Source organism: Pyrgilauda ruficollis, unplaced genomic scaffold, assembly GCF_017590135.1.
Source record: "Pyrgilauda ruficollis isolate IOZ18807 unplaced genomic scaffold, ASM1759013v1 scaffold54, whole genome shotgun sequence".
NCBI lineage: Eukaryota > Metazoa > Chordata > Aves > Passeriformes > Passeridae > Pyrgilauda > Pyrgilauda ruficollis.
Window position 1 is genome coordinate 5,023,470 of NW_024527044.1, and position 24,177 is coordinate 5,047,646.

Consider the following 24,177-nt stretch of genomic DNA (forward strand, 5'->3'; position numbering starts at 1 on the left):
GTTTTATGGAGGTATTTTGTGGGATGGCCTGTAGCTCTTCTGTCACAAACATGCACCCATACTAAGAACCTCCTGTTATTTGCATCCTGTTATTTGTAAGGCATTTGGATGAAGGGACTGAAAGTGGAAGGTATTTTCATTATGCTAATGCCACATTTACATGAAATGGGCAGCTCTGAACTCATTAACCTTTCCTCATGAGGATGAATTAGGGATGAGGTAGCTACATGTTATCATCAGCATTTTTACATTATTCTTTACATGTATGAGCATGGTCTTTACTGGACAAAAGGGCCCTGTTAGACAGGAACTGCACCATCAAGGAAAGGTGACAGTATTGACTCACAAAGGGATATAAAATCCTATACTATTATTTTTAATTCTGAAGTATCATAAGTTGCTTCTGTGTTCATCTTTCTTGCGTCACGCAAGGCTGTGGGTTTACTCCTGGCTCATGTGGTCACAAAAAGTAGGGCCCAGTGACATAAAAGCAGCTGTGCTCATTGTTAAGGGAGAAAACTTCAAATTCTTACTGTTTTTCTTATGCAGAGCAAATGGTTAGAGAGGAACATCACTGCTGCTTTCAGAGGCATATCAGAAAGTTTTATTGACAAATCGATATAGTGGATGTGCCACAGCTGAATTCTTTCCTGAAGGGCAGAGTATATTTGATAAATTTTATGATAATTTTCTGAGTAAATTTATGTGAGTTGCCACTGTTAGCTTATGTAGAGGTTTAAATCTATTATTACAGGATTGATAGGTCAAAGACAGCTGGAGGAGAAAGACCCCTGTTCCCCAAGAATCCTTTGGTTTAGCTAGCCTGTACAAGTTCTCCAGACAAGCAGGAGAAGCAGGAGCATGGATCATTGTAGGGCCTGGGAACACAGAGGAGGCCATGTCAGAGACAGCTGAATGAGGTCACTGGACAAGTGCTTGGGTAGTATTACAGGAATTGGTGAGTCTTACCTATGTTAATTCAACTTGCTATTCATAGCTTGGGACAACCTAGGTCTTGTCACTCCAGTGACTCAACCGTTGCTTCAGCAGCTGAACTGCTGCAGGCTTAGCTCATTAATTTTTATTTTTTTTTTTTAATGCTGGAAAAGGTGTTTAAGAGAAAATTAAAAAACACAGAAACAGGGAAGCAGCAGAATGGAAGGGCTAATCTGCCTGTATCCTCTGGATTATTTTGTGCTTATCACCTTAATGTTTTTCTGCAAACAGTGACTACGTTTGGAACAAGATATGGTTGTACAAAAGTCCCAGAGTTATTGTTGTCCTGTTCTTAACTCAGCCATGAAAAGGTTTTGTGCTCTTTGCTTACAGAACAGAGTCTGCAACTCATTTATGCTCAGAAATAACTGTATGCCTTAAAAACATAATTTTTGAGTGCATCACATTTTGGTTTGCAAAGTGACATTAATTGCTGCTGCAGTCACTTGTGCCAGAGGCATCTGAATATTTTTCCCTGCATCTGTACTTTTTTCACTGTTCTTTTTCAGCAGAAAGAGTCCTTCTGTGAGGGATTTGAGCAGTAAAAGAATGTGGCATTTGAACTGGGATTATTACCTTTAAGAGGGCAGCGAATGTGATTTCCTGGGCGGTGCTGCTGTAGGAGCCCAGGCCGGCACTGCGGAGCTGCCCGCGGTGACAGTGACCGATGCAGCCCTGCTGCTGCCTGCCGGCATTGACGTCAGCCCAGAGCTGAGAAATTAGCTGAGGCCCGCAGGGAAAATGGGCAAAGAAAAACCATATAATTCCTCAATGCAGCACAACCAAGCTATTTCTCTTTTTATATCTTAGCCTATCAGCAAGACCTGTAATGCTTTGCTCGATTTGGATTCAGAGGAAAGGTTGCCAAAAATAGAGCAGTTAAATGTCAACATTAATGGTATCACAGCAGTAAAATATTTCTCACAGCAAGATGTCTGGCTTATAGCTATTATTCACTAGTTGCCTCCTTGCTTTTAGGCAAAAATACAGTGTGTCCTCTAGTCTCAAGCCACCCAGGCTTATTTGGACCAGGAATTTGTCAGCACAAACAGCATGTGAGCACAGTCCCAGAACTGCATGTGCTAATGCTGGGTCAAACCTGAAACCCCTTCTTCACATGAATTATTCTGCCACAAAGTGGCAAACAAATAAGACTCCAAATTAGTACCACAAGCAAGCCACAAGTGCTTTGAGGCAGGAACTGCTGTTTGCTTCCATGGTAAAACACGTGGCACTGCTGGGTTTTGCCAGTGGTGCAGCATTTAGGAGCCACTGCACCACAAACAGGCCAGCTGGGTTTGCTGGGGCCTCACCTTCCTCATCTCAGAAGATTTTGCAGGCAATGGTGTTTTTTTTTTTTTTTTTTTTTTTTTTTAAAGTCTTAAATTAATTTCTTGCAATTTAATTACCAATACCTACTTGTATCCCATGTAAAATCCAGAATACATTTAGTGCCAGCAGGCTGAATTCAGGACTCAAAGCCCTATGTCTGATTCTTTGCTTGTGGACCTTTGTAGGCAGCCACCCAAGCCCATATGGGCCAGTCTCTTAATAGTTGGACTCCATGATCCTTGTGAGTTCCTTCCAAATTCAGAATATTTTCTGTGGAAAAAGAAAAGCCATGTTCATCTTCCTCAGAGGAGTACTGTGTTGAGACTTAAATAAGGAATGTAGATAGTTAGAAAATATGTGTACTGTTTAGGCGTTCAGCCTGCTCTAGTGAGCATTTATAGACTGCTCTGTAATCTCATCTGTAGAGACAAAATTTGTTATAGCCTCAGCTAAAGAGCTTTGAAACTCAAAATCTGTCTGCAGTAGAGATATGGGGGAATTTATTTCTGGAGAAATTAGATTAAGTGTTGAAATCTGTCTTAAGAACAACAACTGGGCTTTAAACGGGCCTGAAGGAAAGCCACAGCAAAAATAAAGAATAACCCCAACCCAACATGTGTGAAATAACTTCAGACCAAAGGTTGGATAGGATGGGTTCCAGTTCATCTTTTTAACCATGAACTTCTGTGTTCTTTCTCCTTCTTCTCCCTGCTTGGGGGATTTATTTCAGTGCCATTGGCCACCAATATTAGTACCAAAGCCCATTATAGACACGAGGATGTGTGTATTTTATGGTGCCTTACAGACCTGTGATCCAACTGCCTCCTGGGGCAGGATCCCAAGGATGTGTTGTGGCAGCTGACAGAGTCCAGCCGTGCTGGTGCTCACCTGTATTTAGGAGCAGCACCCACTCAGCTCCCTGCCCAGATGTGGAGTATTCTGCAGTCCAGCAGTGCCAAGGGCTGTGTTGCTACTCAGATTGCCACCTTTTGATGTGATCGCTTTTCTCTGCTTCCAGGAGAGAAGTATGAGCTGCACGCAGGAACAGAGTCCACTCCCAGTGTGGTAGTGCACGTTTGTGACAGCGACATGGAAGAAGATGAGGACCCAAAGAATTCTCCAAAGCCAAAAATCATTCAAACTCGACGCCCCGGTGTGCCGCCGCCTGTATCTAACTGAGCCTCTCCGGCAGAAGCAGCACTTCTCTCTCCTCCAACACAGCTCTTGGTTTTTGTTTGCTTTGTTCTGTTGAAAGGCAGCCTTTGCCTTCTGAGCACCGGGACATTAAGGTCATTGAAACCCCTTCACAGTAATCAAGCCTCTGTAACAAAAGGGCTAGGAAAAAGATCTTTGTACCTGTAACCATATCACACACCAAGTGATAGATCTAGCTGGAAAGGACAAAACAAGGCTGAGGAAACAAGGGTTGGTTTGAGTCTGAGGATCTTTTCACAGCTGTAGTTTGCATGCTGAAACGCCATTACCAGAGATAGTTTGGGTGGGAATTAAGCCAATATCAGTCTTGATATTCAAGCTCCCAGGATTGCTACTGCCCTTCATCAAGCAGCCTGCTCCTCTGCCCTCCTCACTTCCCAACAGTCTTTTCCCTTTTCCCTTTTTTTTTTTTTTAAAGGGGGGTAGATGTGTTGTTTTTACTCTACTAGCAGCTTGGTGGCCTTTGCACCCCCCTGGAATTTTCTGTAAGGAATACTATCTTTGCAACATTCTCAGAAACAACAGAAAACCCTCTTCCAGCAATAGCTGTAGAGAACGGTGGTCTGAAATGGTGGCAGGGATCTGAGATGGAGCTCTCTGGGCTGAGGGGAGAGGCAGCAGCTGCTGGGGGGTCTGCTCAGTCCTCTCTGGAGAAGGGAGCCAGAATATCAATAGGGATTGTCACTTCATCTTCTATCAAGGGATAAGTGGTGCTTCTCTTCGGGTCTGAGGAAGAGGAACTGACTGACTGCTCATGTAAGATGGGATTCCTTGCTCTCTGTCATAGCTGAACGTTCCAGTAACATTACAGGCTGAATGCTTTCCTAGTGGTGTGGTGAATAGCCCTGAAATTGTCGGTAATTACTTGCACATCTCTAATATTCAGCCCTTTTCCTTTCCCATGTCCTGTGCTTCAAAACCCTTTTTGAGCTGTATGCAGTTTGGATTTGTGGAGGTGAGCAGAAGTTAGTTGATTTTATTTTTTCTTTTTTAGGCCAAAGAAAACAGGACCATAATTACACACTTGAAATTAGACTGCATGCAACTGAATCCCCTTTTTTCACCCCATCCTGCATGTTTCTTTCACTTGCAATATATACTGGGTTACAAAAACTGTTCTGTGTTTGCATCATGGCTGACAGCAGACAGATCCCGGATTCCCTGTCTGGCAGACCTTCCATGATGATTTATTTTTTTAAGGCGTACTTGTCATTTTGAGAACATATTTTCTAGACATTTGAGCTCAGATTTTGCATATATTTAAGCATGCGCTTAATTTATGCACATGAGTAGTTCCACTGAAATTAATACTGCAGAAACTGAGCGTATGTAAGGTATGGTGGGATTTTTAAGCTAATTAGCTGCAGCTGTACTCCCCAAAGTGACTATAAAATGGCACAGTGAGCCTCCATGGTTTAAAATCCTTTACAGCTTAAAATAAGTAAATACATCTTGGAAGCTTATTCTAGGATCTGAAAAGTCAGCTTAGGTTGTGTAATCAAGATTTTTGTTGTGAAATCTAATGATCTGGTTTCTGAAGGAGGGTTCCATCACACCTTTAATTAGCAGCAATGCTACAAAGCTTCAGCAGAGTCAAGTCCCCCTTGCAGGGTCTTGGCTTGGCAGCACTTCCAGGACAACAGGCGTGTTGCTCTGTCAGTGAGGACAGGAGATGGCATTCCCAGCCTGCATGGTGAAGACATCTGGGAATGAGGACTTGTCATTCTCACATAGTTCAGCCTCTGACCACCACAGGCCCCCCTGGTATTCCTGATGAGATGCAGTTTTTTGCTCAGCACTCAGCATATTTCCATAATGTGGTAATTGTTACTGCATTATGGGCATCGTCGTGTGCTGTTGCACTGATAGAATACTGCTCATTAAATACAGCAGAGACGGAATAGAAAATGGGGCTTTAGTATCTTCATGATATCCGTGTAAAGTTTCCTTAAAGTAACTCCTTAGAGATGCCATGGCAATTATTTTCCCAGTGATGCATTTTAAATTGATTTAAGGAAACAAATTGTCACTCACAGGCCTAGGAATGTATCCTGTTGAAAACACCATCTTGGGCCACAAAAGATATTCCAGGAGTAACACCACTGGCTTTTTTGAGAATACACCCAGCGCTGATGTCCATGGGGTTTGGTTTAGGCCAGTATAAACAGCCCAGTAAGATTTAAACACGTAAATGATCAGATATCATTATTAATGGATTTTTTTACAGGCAAGACTATAGAAGGCCAAACCTTGTCCTTGTATCCATGTCCTGAAACTTTGGATAAATATGGTTCTGTACTAAGTTCTAACTAAGTACTTTGGCCTCAAATGATGTAAAACTACACTGCAGATTAAAGCACTGGACCTTAAATGTTCTTTCCTCAAAGTGCATTTTCAAACAGATTTAAAACGAGGCCCCATTCAGTGACTACTCCATGCTTTGGAAAGCTGTGTGGTACTACCCAGGAGGCAGCAGGACATGGCTCATTGCTTGAAGCATTGAAATAGAAACACAATTACAAACCTGAAAATTCAAAGCAGCCTCTATGGTCAAAGCTTATATATCACCTGTATGTGATAAAATAATGATCATCATCAAAAAAAAAAAAAAAAAAAAAAAAAGTGTTTCATGTATTATGGAATAATGTCCCTATCATCAAAGTACCAGCATTTGTGACTCTTGAGAGAAGCTGGTGTTTTACTAAAGGCTGGTTCTTGCCTGACATGGAAAGAATGCTTCTTTCAAAAAATGCTGACTATCTGGAAGGGGAATTGTCCTATTCAGTAAATCACAGGCAGAGCCCCATCTCATTTGAGTGGGAATTTGCTTTTCTGTAGCTTTTCTGAGGTCAGCCACTCTGACTTGCATTTCTCACAGGGTGTCAGGGGTTCTCTCCTGCTGGAACCCTGGAAGAATGAAGCCTCAGTGTTACACTGTGGCTCCTGAGGCACAGTGGCACAGCCCACATCCTTTTAATTTCCTCCCCAAAGCAGGAGCTGGAGGGAGCGGCTGGAGGTGATGCCCTGGGGCCTCTGAAGGGTGGACACGGCTCCTGCTGGTCTTTGGAAATTAAAAGAAGGAAATGAGGGGAGTACAGCTGCTGCTTCTGTTGCCTGCTGCCTACTTGTCCTTTCTGACCTCTTCAGAAATGAAACTGACATTTTAATGACTTCCTCACTACAGTCTAAAGCATGAAAACATTTCCAGTGCATGGAGAAAAAGTGTTTTAGAATCTGCTCTTTTGGAAGAAAACAAGTAATCTTTGTGGCCTTGATTTTTGTAATTAAGACAAGGTGTGCAAACTCCCCCCTTCTAACATACACAGACACACTCCAGTGAACTTTGTTTTCAGCCATGAAAATATGGCAAGAGCACCCCTTCCTCAACCATAGCAAGACCACAGCCATAGCCACTGTAAAGGTTATAAAAATTCTCCCCATGCTTAAATTTTGTAGCACTAATTTGATCCTAAATTGGGTGAGAGGGGTGGGTTGATTTTATTTTGGTCTTTTCCCCTGCTCTGTCCCAGTCAGCAACATTGTAAAAGCTTTCAGCAAAAATACAGATTGTTGTTTGTATTGAGGAATGGACTGAACTCCTGGAAGGATTCAATTCCAGTGGTATGTCTGAGCACTGTCACAGATGCCATGAGCTTTTCCATTGTATTGTACATAACTTTTGAAATATTCTCTTTAGTCATATTTTATAGGAGTATTAAAAAGCTACTGCCTAATTAACCACTTTTACACTTGTATAATTCAGAGCTTCGTTTAAAATAATAAATATGGCAAACAGTATTTTTGTGTTCTGCTTGCACTGGTGTTTGGAAAAGCAACATTTAAAGAGTTCAACTATATCAATAAACTGAGTAGTGTGGTGTATACCCCTGGTAGAACTGAAAAAGCTTAAACGTGTGACATAGGCCGAACTCTGTTTCAGTAGCAATTAAGGGGAAAGCAGCCTTCGTGTTGGCAGGATATGCCATGTTCCATTTTAAGCTGCTGCAGTTTCACAGTCATGTGAACTTGCTCTGGCTTGCTGTGGATTTGGCTCGGTGTACACAAAAAAAACCTGCAGTGCAGTCCCTGATGAGCAAAAGCTCGGCACACCCCAGACCCCTGATGTGGTTCTCACTGTGCTTTTATAATCATGGGTGATGCTGTGGCCATGAGTGCTTGGACAAGGAACATGGCATCCAGCTGCCAGCCAGGCTGGGGAAAGAGTTCTGTTAGCATTCATTATTATAAAAATTGAAACGAATTGTTGTCTCTTGCATCAGTTTGTGCTGGGTCTTGCAAAAGACTGGGAACTGGGAGATGAGTTTGCTGATAACTGTCCTGTGAAATTCTGATATTGAATTGCTCAAATCTGGATTTGAAAAAATGACTTGTTTTTCTGTGTGCCTGGCATAAAAAGCTTCATTTCTCAAAGGATGATTGTTCATGATTCTCAAAATTAGATCCATCTAAGAAGTCTCACTGGAGAAGTAAACTCTGAGCTCCTTAATTCCTTTGAAAAGGACAGGCCTTAACCTCTGTGTTTTAATCAGAAAAACTACTAATGAACTTATTCTGGGGTTCTTTTCACCTCTTTTAGAGGTGAAAGGCAGGAGGCCTAGTTTATTCTTCACTTTGAGCACAAAGAGTTTCCCCCACCACAGTGAGTTTCTTCATCCACCCGACTGAAATGCTGTGTTTGCGACATGCCGGCTGTGGCTCTTCCACCGTGCTTGGCACTGGACACAGAGCTGGGGATGGCAGAGAGCTGTGCCCAGAGGACCAGGCTGATCACAGTCACAGTGCTTTCAGATCCTCTAAAGAATATTCACTGAATTTATTTTTGGTCCTTCTTTAGTGGCAAACACCTCAGCACTCAACTTTTTGCCGTTTCAGGCTTTCTCTCACATACTAGTGTGAGAGAAATACTTTCGCATTTCCTTGATTCCCTTTTGCCTAAGAAATTGCTTTTAATTCTGGTTTATCAAAAAACAAAACCAGCTATGGATTAAAGTCCTAGCCAGACCCTCATTTATGCTCAGCATCATGCAATGCTCTTGACTAAGGAGTTACACTAGCAAAAACCCCAACACTGCTTTTCCTGGTTTAACCCATCTTCTGGGGGAGTACAGCACCTTTCAATATTCTAGGCTCCTCTTAAAAAGAGATGTTTTTATAACAGTAGCTGTGCTCTTTTTTTGAATACATGTAGACTGCAGCATTCGGGGGTAAAAGGACAAGGGAGGAAGTGCTGTAAAAGCTCTTTCCCACAGGTCTATTTGAAGTGTGGAGTATATTTGCTTTGGTTTGGAGGGGAGAGAAGCCAGCACTGTTAGAAGCAGAACAGCAGCGGCACTCTGGATGGAACAGCAGGAACCCTGAAAGTGCCTACTGCAGAGATGCTCAGAAAGCTTAAAAAAACCAGCCTGAATTCTCTCTCCCCTTCTGTCATTTTGTTCAGTAACTACACAGATTCTGGGGCTGCAGCAAGAGTCGTCTTAATATAGGATTGTGTCCTGATGCCGCAGCTACAAAGCTTAAATAGGGACATTTGTTAGGGAGGTTCTTGCTGGAGTAAGGCTGGGAAAGCTATGAAGTGTGAGCAGCCTTGAAGTTAATGAAAAATGAAGATATTCAGAACCTTAAAACAGACTTCAGGATGCATAGTCATGTACCCGAGAGCTGTATTAAGCACCCATTTGAATCTGGGGCTCACTCACAACATTAAGAATATCCAGCAAGAAAGATTAAACTTCTCTATGATTCTCACCAGAAAATCAGCCTTCTTTTAACAAATTATTGTAACTGATCTTATATCTAGTGCGAGAAAGTTGTGTCTACATTAGTGTCACACAGATGTGTTCTCTTCACTGTTGGGTTAATGAAGGTAAATGTTTTGAATCCATTTTAGAGCAGAGTTCTTGTACAGAAACTTCTGACAGAAATGCCATCTGTAAGGACTGGTGGATCCTTAAGTGTCAGTTTGGCAAGTTGTCCTACTGTGGGTAGCTGCAGAAATATTTCGTGTATGTTGTTGTAGATTTAAAAGCATTGCTCATGGTTTCATTCGAGTGTCTGCATTTCTGACACAGATGTGACATATCTGTATATATTATAAATCAATACTATTTTTAACCACATATTTTGTACAAATATTCACATTAGCGCTGTACTTCAATGAAAATCTATTATGGTATTAAACATTTTGGTGGAATTAGCAAATTCCTTGTCCGTGCTTTGCCTTCATTTTATATCAGTGTTAAGCAGCTGAGCCACTTCTGGCATCCAAGGCAAATATAATTTCAGCTATTCATGATGTTCCTTAAATCCAGGTGCACCTGTACCCTCTAGTGACTGATCCCAGCCACTGCAGAGGCAGCTCCCAACACCTCTGGATCTCTGTGAGAGCCCAAAATCAAACCTGAACCAACAGTAAATGTGAGCACAGTTTTTTCTAGCTAATGAGTAACAGCATGGGACAGCACATTGCTGTTGAGGGACACCCAGCAAGAGATTTCAATATACACAGGTGCAGTTTTATAACAACCCTTTCCTTTTTTCCCTTTCTCCAAAGTTTCTGGTGGGGTTCATGGCCAGGAACCAGATGATGAGCTTTGTCCTACAGGTGCAGAACAGCAACATCCACACAGGTTCTACCAGGCACAGCAGCAATGTGATTCTCCAGGCTTGGACTAGCTCAGCCTCACACCTGTAACAGGACAGCAGCAATGAAGGAGGGGGAAAGGAGACATTAAGAAAACAATTAGAAGAGCCTTGTTCCCTAGTACAATCCTTGGTGGTAGGGTGAAGAGGAGTAAGATATCATGTATATGTATATAAATATAAAAATATAAAATTTGAACTATAAATATATACAAATATATCAAAATAGATTTATTTATTTATTCACTAGATAGTGTCATCTGTAAAGTGATTAATAAGCATCATGTTTGATTCTATGATTCTATATGGTTGGACTTGTTGATCCTCAAGGTCTCTTCCAGCCTTGACAATGCTATGATTCTGTGTTCCCATCCACCAATAAGAGGATAATAGTTTTGTACACTGCCATGAATTGGGGTGGGGTTTGTGTACATACACAGGACATGAACTTTGGACTCAAATATTTAACACAGATCCTCAACCAGGAAAGGTGGGAAACCTAGCTTGGATTTTTGTCCAGTTCAGCAGTTTAGATTCTAGTGAGATGGTGAAGGATAAATTCATTTTCATTCCAGGCATAGCTGTGGGTCTGGACATCAAAAGGTGGGGAAAAGCATCTTCTGGGAAGCAAATGGAAAATTTAGAGCCTCAGAAAACAAGAGGAGAAAAAAAAAGGCTGATAGAAAAACAGCAGAATCAAAGACAATTTAAAAATTATTATTATTTCTAACTGAAGAAGCACTTCCAGATATCCAGAGAATAAATTTTACTCCTTGTTTTACAGTCAGCCGAGCCAGCCCTGCCCAAGCTCTATGACACGCAGTAACGCCCTTACAACCCTTGTGACATCTGGGCAAGGGCTGTACCAGGGAACGCCACCCGAGGTCACCTCACCCGTGACCTCGGGCTGCTGGTGACACTGGCTGAACCTGAGCCAGCTGTGCCCAGGTGGGCAAGAAGGCCAAAGGCACCTGGGCTGTGCCAGCCATGGTGTGGCAGCAGGGCCAGGGCAGTGACTGTCCCCTGTGCTGGGCATGGCTGAGGTCACCTCCAGGGCTGTGTGCAGTTCTGGCCCCTCAGTTCAGGAAGGACATTGAGGGGCTGGAGCGTGTCCAGGGAAGGGAACGGAGCTGGGGAAGGGTCTGGAGCACAGGTCTGATGAGGAGCAGCTGAGGGAGCTGGGAAAGGGGCTCAGCCTGGAGAAAAGGAGGCTCAGGGGGAATATTCTGGCTCTGCACAGCTCCCTGACAGGAGGGACAGCCAGGTGGGGTCGGGTTCTGCTCCCAGGGAACAAGGACAGGACAAGAGGACACGGCCTCAAACTGAGCCAGGGGAGGTTTCGGCTGGACATTAGGAAGAACGTCCTCACAGGAATGATGATCAGACACTGGAACAGGCTGCCGAGGAAGGCCGTGGAGCCACCGTCCTTGGAGGTGTTCAAGGAAAGACCGGACATGGCACTGAGGGCCGCGGTTCAGCTGACGCGGTGGTGCTCGGTCAAAGGCTGGATCTGTAATCTCAGAGCTCTCTCCCGACCCAAAAAACGCCGCGCCTCCGTAACTCCGCAATTAATTCCGTAATTCCGTGTCCCCCTCCCGCCGGGCCCGCCCCGCGCCGTCCCGCCCCGCACGCTCTGAGTGACGGCGCCGGGGCCGCTCCCGGGCGGGGCCGGGCCGGACCGGACCCGCTGCTCCGCGGCCCCTCGGGCCCTCAGGTAACGGCGGCGGCTCCGGGCTCGGGGGGGCCCGGCCTCCTCCGGCCCGGGCTGGTGGCGGTGCGGGCGCTGCGTGTGGGGAATGGCGGCCTGGGCTCGGCATTCGCGTGTGCTGGGCTCCGGCGGCCGCCGAGCGGGGCCCGGGGCGCTTCTCTGTCTGTCTTGTCCGTCCGTGTGTCCGTGTGGCAGCTCCTGCCCTTGGCAGGCCCGTGGGTTCGTCCCCCCAGAGCCCCTCGGGTGCCCAGAGTTCTCTGGTGCCGAGTTCTGCAGAGACCCGGGTCCGGCCTCCTGCAGAGGCTGTGTCCGCGGAAGAGCAGTGTGAGAAGGCCTTGGGAAAAAAAACAAACCAGCCGTCATTTATTATTTATTAGGAGCATGCAGTTAAGGAATTAGAATAATAGAATTAGAGATCATGCTGAGATCATTAGTCATGTAAAATTCAGAAGCAGAGACTTGATTTCACTTGAGAGGTGTTCAATCCATATTTGTCCCTCCCCAGAAGGGGAATTTATGGGCTATGTCTAATTTGGCAGCTGGGATTCCAATGAACACAACATTGTGTTGTCCCTTCGTCCTTCAGGTTCAGCTGGAAGAAATCCCCCATCAGGTGGATCTGAGGTAATCCGTAGCCTTTGGTCTGTGTTGTTTGCCGAAAGGGGAATTAAGTCTCTGGAATGTCAGTTTGTTCTTAGCAGAACTCAAGGCCTGGATTTTAATTTCGAGAGACACACAAGTTTGGTGTAACATTTGACTGCCTGCAAGTTGCAGAATTCTATAATCACATAATGGTGTGGGTTGGAAGGGACCTTAAAGCTCATCTCATTCCAACCCCCTGCCATGGACAGGGACACCTTTCACCAGCCCAGGCTGTTCCAAGCCCTGTCCAACCTGGCCTTGGACACTTCCAGGGATGGGGCAGCCATTCCATTGTTGCAAAGGTGTTCAGATGCTTGTTATACCATAACTTCTTATATTCATTAGGATATTTATGTACTCTGAGTATTAAGATAGGATTATTGGTTGCAAATTCACTGTTTTCCAGCTGAATTTCAGTGGTGATTGAGTCCCAGAGGATTGCTGAAAAATGGGAACCTAAAGGGAACTCTAAGGAATATTGCTACTGCCCATATGCAGGGATGGATTGAGCAATATCTGGTTTTGTGGTTAAATTATGCTCTTGAACAAAAAGTGAGGAATATTAGCATGAAATTTTAGGTCAGTTGCAGACGGGGAAGTTCTGTGTGAGGGTTCTTACAGAGATCTTGCTTTGAGTAGATATCTGAGTTTTGAACAAGGATTTGTTTGGGAAGAACAGGAGGAAACTGGGGCAGGGGAGCACAAGCCAATACAATGTGAAATTATGTGTCGTATTTAGTCAGATAAGGACATAATAAGTGCTGTTAGATGAGGAATTCCTGTCATAGCTAGGAGGAGTCAAAATCCTTGAGTCATGATCAGAATTAGAATCACAGAATGGTTTGTGTTGGGAGGGATCTTAAATGTGATCTTGTTCCAACCCCCTGCCATGGACAGGGACACCTTCCACCAGACCAGCTTGCTCAGAGCTCTGTCCAGCCTGGCCTTGAGCACTTCTGTGCATGGGGAGCCACAGCTTCTCTGGACCTGTTCCAGGGCCTCACCTCCCTCACAGTAAATAATCTCTTCCTAATATCTAATCTAACCCTGCCTTCTGGTAGTTTGAGGCCATTCCCCCTTGTCCTGTCACTGCATGCTTTTGTAAAATGTATCTTAGAGTATATAAATACATAAGGAATATTTTAACCACTCATTCTTAAAACTAAGTTATGACTTTGACAACTTCTGCCTCTGCTCAACAGATGCCATGTTGCCTCAGAAGAGGGGACAGGTACCTTCCAGAATAGCCATGAGCAGTTATTGGAAAGTCCTGGGAATTTTCTTGCTCTCTCTTCCAAGTGCACTGTCTCTCCAGCCAGCCCAGCCCAGGGTGCTGCTGGTGTCGTTCGATGGGTTCCGGTGGGATTACATCTACAGAGTGCCCACTCCCAATTTTCACTATGCCATGGAGAACGGGGTGCACGTCAGGCAGGTGACGAACGTGTTCATCACCAAGACGTACCCCAACCACTACACCCTGGTGACCGGGCTCTATGCTGAGAGCCACGGCATCGTCGCTAACGAGATGTATGACCCTGTCCTGAACGAAACCTTCTCCCTGAACAAAATGAACACCCACAACTCCAAGTTCTGGGAAGAGGCCAGTCCAATATGGGTGACGAACCAGAGGGAAGGACACAAATCTGGTGCTGCTATGTGGCCTGGAACAGATGTGAAGATACATGGAGTTTTGCCTACACATTACATGCCCTACAATGAATCTGTTCCCTTTGAAGACAGGATAGCAAAGCTCATTGAGTGGTTTACATCAGAAGAACCCATCAACTTTGGTCTCCTGTACTGGGAACAGCCTGATGAGACGGGACACCTTCTAGGCCCAGAAAACCCACTCATGGGAACGATAATCAGTGACATCGACAGAAAACTGGGATATCTCATTTCTGAACTGAAGAAAGCAAAGCTGTGGGATGTGATAAATGTCATAGTCACAAGTGATCACGGAATGTCACAGTCGTCCTCAGAAAGGCTCATCGAGCTTGATCAGTACGTGAGCAGAGAGCTCTATAAAGTCATCGACCACTCCCCCACAGTAGCCATTTTGCCAAAAGAAGGTAGGAGCTACAGCAGTAACGTTCCTGAGGAGGTACTTGAGTATCCAAACTTTATAGACTGAGTTGGTGGTAGCAGCACTGATGGCAGTAGGACACCAGCCTTGAACAAGGAGTACTTCCAGGATCCCTTTGTTCTTTTTCTGGGCTCTGTCAAAAGCCTGGATTAACTTTCAGAAAAGAAAAGGGAGCAAATCTGTTTGCTGTTGACTAATATTGCCAAAGATCCTTTAGTCCTTGTGAGAAGTAAGATAATCTAATGGCATTATCAAGGCTGAATGGCGCTCTAGGTGGATAACACCTGAATGTTACATATCTTGCTTTTCATCAAGATGCTAAACCATAGTGGAAGAATTATATTTCTAACTCAAACAGTAAACTGAGAACAGATGGGGATCTTTGATAAAAAGAAAGCCTCTGTTGGCTATTTGATTGGCTGCCAGCTATTGTAGTTCACTTGAGTTTTTTCCCCGTCATGCTGAACAGCCAGCCTGTTACATTTATACCATTTTTATTAAGATGGGCAAGAACAACGTTGGAATCAAAATCTGAAATCTGCTTGCAGTCATCTAAGGGTTGCTTGAGGTGTCAGGTGTATGTTTAATGTCACTAATGCATCTGCTTTTTATTTTGATGACCAAGTATTGTAAACTATTTGGTGCAAAAGTGTAAACCTGGAAAATAACACCCCTGCCCACACAAAAAGAGTGCTAATTTGGAAGTTGAATTTCAAGGTGACCTTCTGGAAAGGTGTTTTTAAAGAATTGTGTAACATTTGCATCAGTAATGGATAGATAGCACTCTGTATTTAATGCCTAAGCAGGGAGAGTATTTTGCAGAATTAAGTGACCTGTAAGTCACTCAATTAAAGCATGAACAAATGTGTCTTGTCATTTTTAATTTGAAGAATACTCCAGATTCAAATGTGAGTATGCCCAAACTGAGGTCTCTGCTGCCTGAGCACAGTCAGGCCCTGTAGCTGGTTGCTTTTTCTCTCTGTGGTGATAAAAGAGCCAAGTTTGGAAGCTTCATCCCCACAGAGGCAAACGGGTTGCCCAAGATGTTCTCATTAGCAAATAAAGAAGCTGTAAAAGTAAACTTCAGTGCTGACACCTCCCTAATGCAGTAAAGGAGAACTTTAAGATGCGTAACTTGATTCTCCTGTCTGCTAAATGCTGAAAAGAAACAGTGTCTCTGCTGCAATTAGATGACAGAACAATAAAAAAGCCATTTCAGTGGATTTCAGAAACAGCTTGGATTTGATTTTGCCCAGAGATTCAGGTATTTATTACACTACCAATAAACAAGAATTAGTTTTGAGCACAGCTAAAATTCTTTCCTTCAGTGGTACCAGATGTGATTTTTGTTATAAACCAATGAGTTTCACTGTCAGTTCAGGTATGAACTAATATGTGCTTAAGTACATAACACTGATTCTTCACCTGCTATTCAATTTGTCTTTCTTAAACCAAGGGAATAGTGAAACTCAGTGAGATTGAGGAAAAGTTTGAATGCTTAAAAATGCAGCAATTTATTTTAACTGTTTGGCTGTCTATTGCTTCCCCAAGAGATGGATTAAAGCCATTATTTAACAATGCTGGTGTATTTGTGTGTGTGGGGAACTAATTAGATGTTCACAAAGAAGCTGTACCTGTACCATAGCTGGTGATGCTGGCCTTTTTTTTGCATTTAATATAAATATATTAATTCAAATCATTAGGGTAAAATCAAATTTGCTATGTCTGGGGCTTCTCCTCCCTGCCATCCCATATAGAAAGCTGGCATAGCAAAATTCACTTTATTACTAATATAGTCCTAGAAATGCTGCATTAGAGTCCGTCTTCTTGTTGCTGTAACTATCTCTGATATCTTTGCTTTTGCTGTCTCATCTTGACCTTTGTTTTGTTTCTTAATTTAGTGATTCTTTTTTTTTTTTTTTGGTGCCAGTTTGACATAAGAAACATTAATGTGTTTCCTTCAGAATGTATATATTAATGTATTTTCCTTCAGAATTTCTATACAGGATTCTAGGAACTGAGGGGGAAAAGGAAAATGGTTTCTTTAGAAACATTGGCCACTTTCTCCCAGATTTTTTTCATTGATATCTATTCAAAACTCCATGTATACTGGAAATGGCAGTCTGAAAGGGGCCTGCAGACACACTGTGCAATTCAGCTGCATGTGTCACACAAATACTTACCTAAGTCAGAGAGCTGAGGGTTTGGTGTGTCACAGGAGTCTGTTGTGTGCACTCCATGGCTCTCAACAGGAATCTGACCTTAAGTGGAGGATTTGGTCAGATGTCAGTTCCTGCACTTGCTTTTGTGTTCCTGGCTGTTTGTTCTGGTTCCTGCATTTTGTGCACTGGTGTTCCAGCCAGCTTGACCAACTGGTTGTGGCTCTTCAGTGGCTTTTACTGGAAAGGCAAGCTCAGAAACTGGAAATAAGCAAATAAAGAATTGAGAGTGGAAAATGCTTATTTATTCAGTGTCAATAGAGCTTTTGAGGGTTGTGCTCACTGTGACTAGGGAAGGGAAAGGAGCAGGCACTGGGAATACAGAGGAGTAGCTCATGCTGTTGGCTGTTTTTGAATAATAAAAGAAAGCAACAAACTGCTTTAAAATAGATGAAAAGTGTCACTTGTCACATCCAGCTAGGTGACAGGATATGGCCTAAATGAAACCATTACCTCACAAACAGGTTTAGGAGGTGTCTTCTTGCTTTCAGGCATTGCACAAAGCTAGAAGTGTTTGGTTCGTTTTCCAGGAGACAACTGAATGCTTCCTAATTCATTCCTGTGAGAGGCTTACATTCTGGTAACTGAGAAATGAGGGATTTTTCTAAAATTAGCAAAGCAGTTATTGCTTGGGAACAGGCTGTGAAGTCTGGTGCTGAGGGGGATCTTACTGTGACTGAGGCTCTGGGTTTCTCACAGGAACTTCTGTGCACACACTGTTGTCTCTTACAGTTACAATTCACTTGTGGGGAAGTGCATTTTGCCCTCTTCTTTCAGCTGTATTTTAACTACTGATGAGTTCAGCAAACACACTGATATGTTTAATTTTTGTCTTTTGTCTCTTTTGTTTGTTTGAAGGCAAACTGGATGAAGTATATGAAGCTTTGGCCAACGCTCATCCCAACATGACTGTATATAAAAAGGAGCAGATTCCTGACAGATTTCATTACAAACACAACAGTAAAATTCAGCCCATCTTAGCAGTGGCTGATAAAGGATGGGAAATTGTACAAAACAAGACTGATGGTTTTCTACGTAAGTATTCTGTCTTTACAGTGTTTTGCTGTATTTTCTAAGGCAGGGACCTTATGTGGTACTTTCTCTCCTAGTATCAGCAGCCACTGTTCATTTTAATTTTTTTTTAAGGCTGGGAAGGAAATCTAAAGTGTGTGAAATTTTTAATTTTTTCCCCTGATGGGATGGGAAGCACTCTAGTGTTAGGGGAGGAGCATCTGCACTTACTGTTTCTTTAAACACTAAACTTGCTGAGATAAGATCAATCACATGTTTTAGTGGCCCCATACTTGAGGTCTTTCAGGATGTAGCAAACCAACAAGCACTTCCTGAGAGATTGAAAAAGAAAGTTGTGACTGAATATGTTGAGTAGAGGGTGAATAGGGGTATTTTGTCATGTTTTACTTATTTACTGGAGAAGGGTTGGGTTGAAAGGTACAAGAACATTTTCTGAAAGTTCTCACTTTGTCTGGATGCTACACTTAGAGTAACCTCTTTCTGTTGCTACAAAGAGTCTTTGGATATTGTGTTACTGCACACCTGTGATTTTTGTTTGCCTTGGATGAAAAAAATGCATTCTAGGTGATTTGGAGGAATAAAACCCCCAACACTTTGAAGTTCCTCACTTTGCAGTTTTGAGATTTATTATCGATAGCATGGCGACAGTGAACTGTAACTTCTTGGAAACCTAAAATACAGGTGTTATATGGTCAGTTCTTACATTTGTAATTGAGAACCTTTTGAACTTTGCTGCTGGTTATGAACCTGAAGAGTGTTATCAGCAAGACTTAGCAAGATTTTCAGTAGCTGATGAGAGCACCTTCTTGTGCCTGTATGTTTGACATGTTCCCAGTTTTTAATGCCCCTGTTAGGAATGGGTGCTGGACACCCACCAGTGAGTTCTTCCTTGTTGAGGAGTTGATGGTGCACAAAATTGGACAAAATGTCAAAGTGTCTCCTTGGAGTCACATGGACAGTCTGACTCTACATGTTGGGTTTTTTTTTGTTGTTTTTTTTTAATTTTCTCTAAGAGATCTGGACCAGTTGCAAAGTTGGAGTTTTTCCCTGAGGAAAATCAAGGAAGTGTGGGTGTACACAGTGTGCCACTGACAATGCTGTTGTTGCCAAATGAGCTCACTTTGTTTTCCCTCTTTGTTAAATAGTGCTCTCTGTTGTGGGTTTTTAGGTATTTTCTCTTTGTAGTTCTGAGATTTGGTATTTGCTAGGAGACTGTCAATTTGTGCTGTCAGTCAAAACAATCCTCTCTAAGGATGCTGTGCCTTTTCTGCATTCTGCTAATTCTAGAAAAATGTTCAATGATTGTTTTGCAACTTTGGAATATTGACCTTTATCTATCTTTTATTTCTAGTTGGTAATCATGGATATGACAACACTGTACCAGAAATGCATCCCATTTTTTTGGCAGTTGGGCCTGCTTTCAGAAAGAATGCCACCAAGCAATTCATGAATGCTACGGACTTGTACCCCTTACTGTGCCATCTGCTTGGCATCAGCCCACTGCCCAACAATGGTTCCTTCAATGCTGTGAAGGATATACTTGCTGAGAAAGTTCCTGGAGCCCGTAGAACAGATTCCTACTCCACTGTGGTAGGAGTCTTCCTGGGCAGCTTGCTTGTTTTGGTTTTTACTGCAGTTTTTGTTAAGCATTTTGTCCTTGCCCAAGCAAACTCCATGCAAATCCGACCCACAGAAGCTGCCCAGCCGCTGCTGCAAGATTAATAACAGCTGGGATTATTTCCTGTTTGAGGCTTAAAATAAGCCTATACAAAGAAAATAAACAATGGAGGTGGATTAGCATGAATATGTGGAGTGAAAGGAGATGGATGCTGATCCATTGGTACTCTGGGGCATGTACAGACCAGGGATGGAGAGAGAGCATGTTCCTGTTTCACACTGCAGCCACTTCATCTTCCAGGGCTGGAAGATATCCTGGGTAAACCTGGGAAGCTCTGTGTGTATGTAGACCTGTAGTGACAATAGACTTCAAATACCTTATTATGGCTATTTTTAGGGAAATAACATCAACTGGGGTGCACTTCACAGACTATTAGATGATGATTTCATTTCTCACCCTCTTTTTTTGTTTTATTCTTTGAGGGTTTTTTTGAGTCTCTTTTTTAACAAGTGACTGAATGTTACTAAACTTCTTTGTTAGTATTTTTTTTCCCTGCCCAAGGAAGCTTTTGCACAGATCACCATTACAGATAACTTGGTGAGTTAAATTCTGCAGGAAAGAACATGATTATTCTGTAAGGTCATGCAGTGCTAGGTGTCATAAGTTTAGAGTTACATATATTTCTTCAAATTACTGTGTTAACTGTAGCCCCAAAATACAAATCTTAAGTGGTATTGCCTTTAGCAATCAGCATTAAACTGCTTGATGCTTAAAACTTAAGTAAATAAAGGTTTTTACCACTTCAGATATGATTTCAGGTAAATGTAAGTCTTTACTTTTTTAGATTTCCTGTACACTGCACTGAATTTTCTAGGAGTTCCATGCAGCTGGCAGGATAAAGACATGTACAAGCACCACACCTGTATATCCAAATGGAGTATTTTCTATTTCTGTGGTACTAAGGGAGGTGAATAAGTTAAGGAACAAGGATGCTCAGGCTGGTTTCAGAGTGTTGTTAGGCTTGTCCCTGGTCTGCTACTGGAGATTCTGAGTTTGACTTGTGAGCTGTGTTTTATCTGCTCTGTCTGGGTAAGCCTTGGAATGTGATGATCAGGATTACACATGCTGTTTAAGGGGCAGAGGTATAAATCTTAAGCCATAAATGTTCTTCAGTCTGAAAAAGCACACTTCAGTAATAAAAGAAAGGTGTAAGACTGGAGTTTAATTTTCCAGAGGAAAACCTCTGTCAGGGAAAAATATTAATTCTGAATCAAGAAAAGTACATATTCTCATTTTATGTGGAAATAAATCTTCTTGCTAGTGTAGCTGTGAGGTCTTTTTTGTGAGCTCACTTAAATGGTGAGAATCTGCTGACTAAATTTTGTATGAAAAATGTTCTGAAGTGAGAAAAGTTGTCTATTGTCAGACTTCTCCCCTTCTCCCTGTGAGATGATGATAGTATTTCTCAGCACTTTGTTGCTGAGTACAATGCCTGAAGGAGAAAGAAACTTTCAAAATTAGTGCAGAAGTAGCAGACTGGATATTTTTGAATGCAGTTTATGTCTGTATCCACAGCCCCCAGCAGAGGGCAAGGATGGGAACACCTCGGCTTTGGATGTGCTCTGCCAAACCAAGGGCATGACAGTCAGTACTGCAAGGGGAGGGCTGGGGTACAAAATTCCTTTTGCTGGGCTAAATTCCAGACTTAGTGAAGATCTGTTGTGTTCCTCTGTGATGCCAGGGACACTTGCTTAGCACCATGCTGTCTTGCAGGCAGATGTGGGCATTTCCAGAGGCCACATTTGGGTGCAGCGAATGCTTCAGAGGGAAGGCAATGAAATAGCCCAACTTAAGGGTTATGCTGAAAGTTCAGCTGTAGTAGTAGCTTTAGGAAGGCAGGAAAAATGCAGGTCTGTTGGAAGACAGCCCTTGATTTGGGGGATGTATATGAAATCCTGTGAACTCCAGCTGACTCTGTGCTGCTACTGTGCTGTGAACTGCCTTGCTTTCCTGCATTGCCATTTTCTTAGAAAACACTGAAGGAAAATGTCTGTAAGGCTGATTCTTAGTGCAGCTGGCCCTTAGCTGTGCCTGAAGTTGAATTTGCTGGCAAATCTGAGTGCTGCAGGGGCTCCAGCTGAACCACGACACCAGGAACTGTTCACAGCAGTTTTCAGAGACCAGGGAAGTCTGAGCACAAACCCCAAACCTCTGAGTTGTTACCGATCCCTTCTCTACCCACCTTCCAAAAAGTGGATGGCACACAGCAAACTGATGCACTGATGCACAGTCTACCTTTTCTTGCCTATTTGCAGCTTAAAAATGAATTGTAGCACAACCATATTGTATGTTTAAAGGAAGATCTTCAGGCTTTGATAAGGCAGTAACAGTGACAATTGTCATAACGCCACAACCCTCACCTCTAGATTCTGCACTTTGGAGCATGTTATTTTAGTAGAAATTCTTATTGCAGTAATTTCATAGAAGTGATCATGGCAGATGTAACAATAACTGGGTTGTCATCTCAGAGCTTTTCCTTGAACTCCACTTTAATTGTGGCAAGTGTAGTTCTATCATCAGGCGAAGTGACCTCGATTTTAAGGAGGAGGCAAAGTTTGTCAGTGTTGATCAGTCATTTGGGACTTATATTTACCTGCCCAAATATGCAACAAGGACAGAGCAGTAGGTTTCCTCCAACAAAGGGTTTGGTAACAATAATATCAGAATAGGCTGGGGACACAAATGTGAGAATTGTTGATGTCATTGTTCTGTATTGCACTGTGAGACCCTTCTTTGAGGAGGGCAAAGCAAACTTTTGTAAAAAAAAAAAAAAGAAGGGAATCTTGTAGCATTTGGGTATTTCAGATTAGGGTCAAATATTTCCTTTATTCTTAGGTGTATTAGCATGTTCCTCTTGGGTAGTTCCTTGTTAGGACATTTACCCAATTGTTTTAAGTTACTGGGTGTGAGCTTAATGAAACTGAAAGCACAGATTATGCCACTGGAGAAAAGTAGCAACTTTTTCTCTGATGTGACATTTTGTCAGACACCTTTTTGGGTGGGGGGGGATGTGGGATTTGGTTTCTGTGTGTATTATACTTTCTATGATGTACAAACAAGTTCATTGAAAAGAGAATTCGAGTACACAGTGTACTGCTTGTAACTTAAACTTGGAAAACAAGAATGATGCATGATGTGTTTCATTACTGATCTGTGAAGCATACAGGTGTCAAATGTTTTCTTTGTTTCTTCTTGTTTGGAAATGCTGAAGTTAAGAGACATCTTTGCTATAATGCTGTCAAGCATGGAGTGCTGGCTTCATTTAAAACACTTCTGGAAAACAAACTTGAACTGGGGGATGACTGGGGGAGAATGGTTTCAATTTGTATGCATCCCAAATATTCCTTGGACTCTGAAAAGTGTATGCCTTTGTTAAAAATAACAGGAAGTGTGATAGAAGTTTTGAATTTTAGGTCACAGTTCTTATGTAAGAGACTTCTTGTTTCGTACTTGCTGCCATATATGGAAAAAAACAGCTATCAGTTACCAATAGTGGGAATCCAGTTTCTTTTATTAAAAATGAAAAAAAAAATTAAAAATCTTTTACTAAAAATTAAAAAAAAAATCTTCCAGACTTTCTTGGTCAAGAGCTGCAGTAATACTGCTACAAGAAATGCAGTCTCAAAAAAAAAAAAATTAAAAGCAGAAAAATCAGATTCATTAAATCACTTAGGTTGGAAAAGTCCAACCATTAACCCAGAACTGCCAAGTCTGTTGTAAGATGAAATGTTGTACAAACTGACTTTTCATACAATCATAGAATAGTTTGGGTTGGAGGGGACCTTAAAGATCAGCTCATTTCAACCCCCCTGCTCCCCTGAACTCTGTCAGAAGTGTGAACAGCACAATTTTGACCTGCATGTGGGGAAGGGACAAATGTGCAGTGCTTGGGTCCTGTTGTTTTGTAAAATGGAAATTTAACAGGCTTACTTCCCAGTCTTCTTCCCTGCTTAAATAATGCCATGGATGCTGTGTTGGCCATATCTATGCTGCTGTATAAACCTTTCATGGCATGTTTCCCCTACAGTAAAGGTGATATAGCATTTATTAGATAGTAAACTACAAAAATTGTTGCAAGCACATGAAAATTATAAAGTCAATAGTGGTATCAGCCTTTCCATAATGAAATCTTAATCTGAATCCTATTAACAAACCTCTATTACTGTTTTTTTGCAATAAAAGATGCTACCATGTTACAGCAAACATCTGTCCCTGTGGTCTGGTCCTTGGAGGTACACAAAGTTGGTTTATTTTCACAGGCAGTGTGTAGGCAGCAACTTACTGAAAGCAGTGTTTCAGAGCTGTAGTCAGGTGAAATCAGCTCAATTCTGGAACTGTTTCTGCGATGCCAATGCCCAAAAAGCACAGAACCCCAGAGGGGTTTGGTTTAGGGCTGGTTTTGGTTTGGTTTTGGATTAGGAACTCTCCCAGTGTGGAGAGTTCCTGTATGGAGGCAGTTAATGTAACAAAACATCCGCCTTCAGTGCTGAAAGTGTCACTAAATATCCCCTATTCCCCTCTAAACTGCAAAACCAGTTAAGGGTTAGGAACTTCCCTTGAATTAACCTGCCCTGTGTGATCACTGCTGAGTTGTGTCTATTTTAGCAAG

General features: G+C 42.5%; 2 protein-coding genes across 5 annotated transcripts in view; both read left to right on the forward strand.

Annotated features, from left to right (window-relative positions):
• Nucleotides 1-9,762, forward strand: part of RCAN2 (regulator of calcineurin 2) — an 84,859-nt gene extending 75,097 nt beyond the window's left edge. For both annotated transcript variants that reach the window (XM_041480910.1, XM_041480911.1), the window contains one exon: nucleotides 3,347-9,762. In XM_041480910.1, the coding sequence (XP_041336844.1) occupies nucleotides 3,347-3,507 (161 nt within the window). In that variant the 3' untranslated portion in view covers nucleotides 3,508-9,762. The remainder of the gene's footprint in view (nucleotides 1-3,346) is intronic.
• A 2,038-nt stretch (nucleotides 9,763-11,800) lies between these two features.
• Nucleotides 11,801-23,771, forward strand: ENPP5 (ectonucleotide pyrophosphatase/phosphodiesterase family member 5). Of its 3 annotated transcripts, XM_041480908.1 has the most exons (5): nucleotides 11,853-11,917; nucleotides 12,498-12,535; nucleotides 13,756-14,625; nucleotides 17,717-17,893; nucleotides 19,242-23,771. In XM_041480908.1, exons 3-5 carry the CDS (start codon nucleotides 13,761-13,763, stop codon nucleotides 19,610-19,612), a joined length of 1,413 nt encoding a protein of 470 aa, XP_041336842.1. In that variant the 5' UTR covers nucleotides 11,853-11,917; nucleotides 12,498-12,535; nucleotides 13,756-13,760; the 3' UTR covers nucleotides 19,613-23,771. The 3 variants fall into 3 exon arrangements, with proteins under 3 accessions (XP_041336841.1, XP_041336842.1, XP_041336843.1); XM_041480907.1 differs by lacking the exon at nucleotides 12,498-12,535 and having other exon boundaries at nucleotides 11,801-11,917; XM_041480909.1 differs by lacking the exon at nucleotides 12,498-12,535 and having other exon boundaries at nucleotides 11,857-11,909.
• Nucleotides 23,772-24,177: the final 406 nt, after the last annotated feature.